The sequence below is a fragment of the Branchiostoma belcheri genome, unplaced genomic scaffold (genome assembly GCF_001625305.1).
Source record: "Branchiostoma belcheri isolate BF01 breed outbred unplaced genomic scaffold, Haploidv18h27 scaffold605, whole genome shotgun sequence".
NCBI classification, from domain to species: Eukaryota; Metazoa; Chordata; class Leptocardii; order Amphioxiformes; family Branchiostomatidae; genus Branchiostoma; species Branchiostoma belcheri.
The window spans coordinates 11,285-17,164 of NW_017804249.1; the positions used below are offsets into that span (position 1 = coordinate 11,285).

Here is a 5,880-nt window from a genome sequence, read left to right on the forward strand (position 1 = left end):
TCTATATCAGTCCTTTGCCTACGCAAGTCATACTGTGCAAGCTAACATATGCACTAAACGCGGTGCTTGCTTTACAGCTAGTGGTATCAATTACAATGCGGTTCCATTGCCGACCGCTGTGCTACTTGGCCATACAGCTACACTCCACTGCAGCTTCCATGACTTGTCCCCAGATGATGCTGTAACTTGGGTGAGGTCACCTGGAAGAGCCATTACATCTGGTCGGAGAGCGGACCCGAATTACTCACGCTACCAGGTCTTTTTGAATACTAGTAACATTTAATCAATACCATATTGTTATCATAAACGCGCAAGATAGCAAAATTCATACGTATTGTTTTGTTGTGCAGTTAGAATCGATGGCTGAAAAATTAACAGATATGGGCCTCAAGTTTCCTTTTTTAAGCCAAATGTATTTTGAACTCTTTCACATAATAACTGTTAATCTCTCAGGTTGTTGGTGATGAAAATAAAGGAGAGTTTCATTTACGAATCGAGGACGCTCTCATAGAGGATGGAGGTGCTTACACGTGTAACATCTTGGGCCTAACGCCTAAGGAAGCAAAGTTAACTGTAGTAGGTAAGATACATTCGGTTCAATACTATAGTTCGCTTTTGGCAGTACTTCATTGATCTGTATTTTGAATGAGTATATAACTACACATCTACATAGAAAGTGATAATCAAACTGTCCTTATATCAGTCCCTGTTCCACAGCCTCCTACACTGAGAGGTGCAGAGGTACCAGGTAAAGCGGGACAGCAGCTTGAGCTAAGTTGTACCTCTTCAGGAGGTCATCCCCCGCCTCAACTCACCTGGTACAATGGGACTGAGGCATTTACAGAGCAACATGTGAATAAGAATGAACGCGAAGGTGAAGTAGAGCTTAACCTTATCATTCGACGTCTGACCAAATGGGATAACGGTATGAACCTGACCTGCAGAGCGAGCCAATCGTTTCCGGAGATAACTTCTGCTCAGGAGGCTTGGACTGTTCTGCAGGTGCACTGTAAGTAATAAGTTAACGTCTATGCTGTAAACAATTTTTTTTATATTTAAGAAGACTACATGAATACAAATTATAACTTATTAATTTTTTTTTCTTTTCTTAGATCCTCCTAGTGTCTCTGTTCCTATTCCATCGGTTCGTGTGTTAGAGGGGGACACGGCAGATCTTACCTGTCTGGTTGACAGCAATCCTCCTGCCACCATCAGCTGGACAAGACCTGGTCGCCCTACATTAGTTAACGGCAATACCAGGTAATACTAAATCGAATAATATTAACTTTAGTTGAAAACTAACAATGTGTTAAGGATTGGAGAACCTCCTAGTTTTTTGACATATTAAAAACAACATCTCATGTAAATGATTGTGTTATTTTTTAATTCTTATATTGTTTCCCAGGCAGAGGATATTCCGGATTCCTAGAACTTCCCGACAAGATGCAGGAGATTACCAATGCACGGCAGACAACGGTGTACAACCTGTAGCTGTAGGGACTGTGACTCTAGAGGTTCTGTGTACGTATGACAAGTTACATGTATATTAATATAAAACGGAATTTGACGTAAAAGAATTATGATAACAGTGCAGATCTAATAGGTTCAATTGCGCTGTACAAAACTAACCTTGCTAGTTAGAATTTGCAATCCATAATAACCTACAGACGAACACAGGAAAAATATACAGATTGCTGGTACTGCATACTTTTCTACATATCGTTTAAACATTTGCCAAACAGACCCACCCTTGATCAACCCCTCCATGGACGACAAGACAACCGCTCTCCAAGATGATAATGACTTCTCACTTAACTGTCTCGTCGAGGGAAATCCAAAACCTAAAGTAACGTGGAGGCGGAAGGATACAAAGTTGTACTGGAAAAACCCACTCCGATTCAACCGGGTGCGCTACGACGTGGAGGGGACGTATCAATGCGTAGGAATAAGCGATGGATTCCCTCAACAGACAAAAGATGTTTTCGTCGATGTTGTGGGTTTGTCACTTCGCTATTTATTATACTTTAAAACATTGACATACAGATTGCCATAGCAAATGCACATTGAACGCGCAACGTGTATACTACCTTGTCGCACATGCTTGAGAATCGTGCAGCTTCCAAGATTGCTTAAAATGCAACATTCTTATTTTTATAGGAAAACCCTACATGGAGGGAGATAGCGACACGGCAATGCTATCTGCAGATTCTGGAGAAACAGTTCGGCTTGGTTGTACAGTAGCAGCTGACCCATTGCCCTCTCGCATCAATTGGATATGGCGAAATAACTATGGGCTGGAGACAGACTTAGATAATGCTGATTTCGAAATCGTCACGGCCAGAAGAAATCAGGAAATGACGTCGTCACTGACCATACAAAATGTGGCTGTGAAGGACAGTGGAAGCTACATCTGCAAGACAACTAACATGTTTGGTTCTGCCAAGCGAGACATGCACTTGGAGGTTAAAGGTAGTAAAATGCTCTCTTACAACTACATTTATTTTTTTAATACTTTACTTCTGCGACATTTATATTGTCGTTGTAACAAATTTATAGTATGATAAGAAAATGTACAAAAGTATCCGTATAAAATCTGCTCTTTAACTTTTGCTTGACAGACTCAACCCCGAATCTTGTCATCATAACTTCCATCACTGCTGGAGGGGTTCTAGTGGTGACAGTTGCAGTCATTATAACAGTCATCGCGAAGAAAAAAGGCTGGATATGCAAGCCCCAACTTGATGGTATGATTATTTTTAAGCTTTTATGTTTCGATTCATGATCGAATGACAAAGAATTCTAAATCATCTGTAGATGTTAATTTACAATTTTGACAAACAAGTGTGTTCTAGTATAACAAATGCCTTCTTTGTCAGACTCGTTTGACCTGTCAGCCCCCCGCCCGATGCCTCCTGTCCCGAAGTACGTGTACAAGACCGGCACCATTGACTCCGGTGTGGAGGACCTACAGGAGCTACAGGAGATGTACGGTACTCTCAAACCTCGTCCTCCGCCACGGATGGAGAAGAAGTGGGAGTCGGTTGGGCTTTCCTATTCAGGTAAATAAAATTATCTACTGTTCATACGATAAATGTGTTTATGTATATTTTTGAACACTTGCTTTTCAGTCACACATTTTCAATTCAAACAAATCTTTACCAACACAATGCAGGACTAGTCCACTCTACGTCCCTTCCACCCTATTCCACTGAAGAGGAGTAGCACGGATGTGGCTATCTTCTCATCAATAATGCACACATTAATTAACAGGTGGGGATTTTACAGATATTGGTTAATTGACATGACAAACCGTGCTTACAATACAATCCGTTTACAGGTAGTCAGGATAAAATATTGGTAAGATGATGATTAATGTTATCTAAATTTGAAATAATGATAGTGTACCGTTTTAGTGATAGTCACCAGGTGATGTGATGATGATAAGTTATATCAAATGATATCCTTGGCCTGAATATATACTTGCAAGCATATACCTGCTATTATATTTCATATTGTAATGCCTTATTTTTTCTATATATCTCCTAGGTCGCCGCTTTTGGTTATACTCCTGCGAAATTGGCGTGCCTGTATACGTGTGCTGTTAATTTGGGGGTCACCAACATTTGTTGGAAAGTGGTGTAAACTTTTGACTATTAGGGTGGCCTAACGCTAGGAGAGGTAATGTCTCTTATTGAAAGGCCAGTCGTTATTGAAATCGATGATTGTCGAATTCTAGCTATAGATTATATTTGGGGAACTAGATGTGTACTTATTATGTAAGGGACCTGTACCTTGGTGTACATGTGCACGCTCATTTCTGAAATGTTTGCATTTGTAACACCCTTTAACAATTTACGATCTACTCGTATACGCAAACATATTAATACACGCGATAAGTGCTCAACATGTAAATTTTAGAGATAATAATTTAAAAAAAAGTTATGTGATACCGATGTTCTCAGACATAACATACATTGAGCGACCTATGTGCTCTTTTGGTACTTACTCATTATACAGCGTATTTGGACGTATATAAATGACTAGTAGATTTCACCAATGAGATGTGCTTCATGTCAATCAATGTTAGTAAGTGTAACGTAAAAGAAATAAAACTAACGTGATTGATTGCTGTGCACCTTCTTGACTCCTGATACAATTTCCATTATCCATTATTCAATACGATTACAGTTACTATGATTGATGTAATGTAACAACAACAGAGTCCATTGTAGATACTTTATTTGCAAAAGTAGAAATTGAATGTCTTTGTCTAAGATCGTAAGTGATGCAGTTATCGATGGACCCCAAGAAGTCTCGGACCTTTCTACTCCATAAAACATACCACTAATTCATCGTAATTTGACGACGCTAAAAGTCCTTTCTTTCTATCAATTCAGTTTGATTTACAGTAATGGATGGATACAGGTCAGAAATAAAGGACAAGAGTTATAACTACAATAACACGCTTTAGCTGCAGTACAAGATGTCATCGCAAGTGGCCTCACTGACAGTAACATTAAAATATCGACTACTAACCGTAAATGCAACAATCTAATTTCAAAGAACTTAATTGTTAATTAAAACAATTCCAGTCCCTCTACTGCTGGCATCTACAAAAAAATGCTAAATGATCTACAAGTAAAAAACTAATTTCCCATTGTTTGCACATAAGAGAAACCTTCAGCAATCGTTTTTTTTTCTTGAAATAAGGTGACAGTTTATCGATAATTTCATGAATCTAAACAACATTAATCGCCTGCCTACCTCGGTAAGAATAACAATTGTTTTCTCAGATACATATGCAGGCTTCTGCAAGTTCATGATCTCATTGTCCCTGGAAGTTGTGCACCAAATCATTAGTAACTGACTTAGGCCATGCATTATGGATGACATAATGTAATTGGAACACATTACTTGGATTCCTCCAGCCGAACTAATGTGTTCAGCTTTCCCCGAGGGCTCTGGAACGCTTTCATTTAGGTCCTGGGTCTATGGGTGTGCGCGCACTGATACACCCTGAATCAGACTGTGAAATGCCAGACGAGACGCATTCATATGCCTTTTTGCTTCTCGAAATACCATATTCATACGCCCTGAGACGATTCAGTTTTCCCCATATGCTGTTTTGTCAGTCGCGGCATCTAGACTGATCCGGGCGTCGACTCACCATTTTGCCACCAAGCTGCTAGATGTAAAACTAGACAAGATGTTTAGTTATTTGAACGTCTTTATGCTTTCTGTAGCCGGACTATTCACCCTTGTTCATCAAGGTAGGTGCTGCTAATCAATATTTTCATTACAGCTAGGGAGAACTGCTGTATGGCATTGTCTGCACAGGGTATCAGTGAGGGAGGGTAACATGTCAGCATATCGTCCTTATATTCTTTAGACTAACATAATTTTGGCAACAAATGGATTTCATTGATACAAAATTAAGCACAGCGTTGTTTCATTTCTAAAGACCTGCTGCTTTGTTGTAATTCTAAAGACCTATCCCTGATCGAACGCCATGTATTGTTGTAATAAATACGTATAGCACAACCGGTCTGGGTCTGTAGAGGGCGTCTTCACCGCAGCGATGATGCTCTTGTTGCCGCAATGACATACTTTCGTAGAATTAGAAACGCTTTATGACGATAACATGCTGGTTTAATAATTATAAATTCTCATTAATCATATAATTGTACATTAGTCATATAACACTGGCTATGTCACTATTATTGGTAAATAAGCAGTGTTAATACTTAAATATTATTATATGATATGACATGCCCAAGTCGCGTTGAAATGCAAACTAATGTACCTTTTCATTCATTAAAAGAAGTCATAACATTTCTCTGAACATGAAAACAGTGCACACAACTTAAGTTTATATCAAAT

The 5,880-nt window shown here is 39.2% G+C and overlaps 1 protein-coding gene across 1 annotated transcript in view; it reads left to right on the forward strand.

Moving 5' to 3' along the window:
- The window catches only part of LOC109482830 (hemicentin-2-like), a gene marked incomplete at its 5' end in the record, with an annotated part of 21,926 nt that overhangs the window by 11,001 nt on the left and 5,045 nt on the right, over positions 1-5,880 (forward strand). The window contains 8 exons of the mRNA XM_019785674.1: positions 481-580; positions 704-1,009; positions 1,113-1,260; positions 1,406-1,521; positions 1,743-1,997; positions 2,158-2,469; positions 2,619-2,744; positions 2,895-3,059. Of these exons, the coding sequence (XP_019641233.1) occupies positions 481-580; positions 704-1,009; positions 1,113-1,260; positions 1,406-1,521; positions 1,743-1,997; positions 2,158-2,469; positions 2,619-2,744; positions 2,895-3,059 (1,528 nt within the window). The remainder of the gene's footprint in view (positions 1-480; positions 581-703; positions 1,010-1,112; positions 1,261-1,405; positions 1,522-1,742; positions 1,998-2,157; positions 2,470-2,618; positions 2,745-2,894; positions 3,060-5,880) is intronic.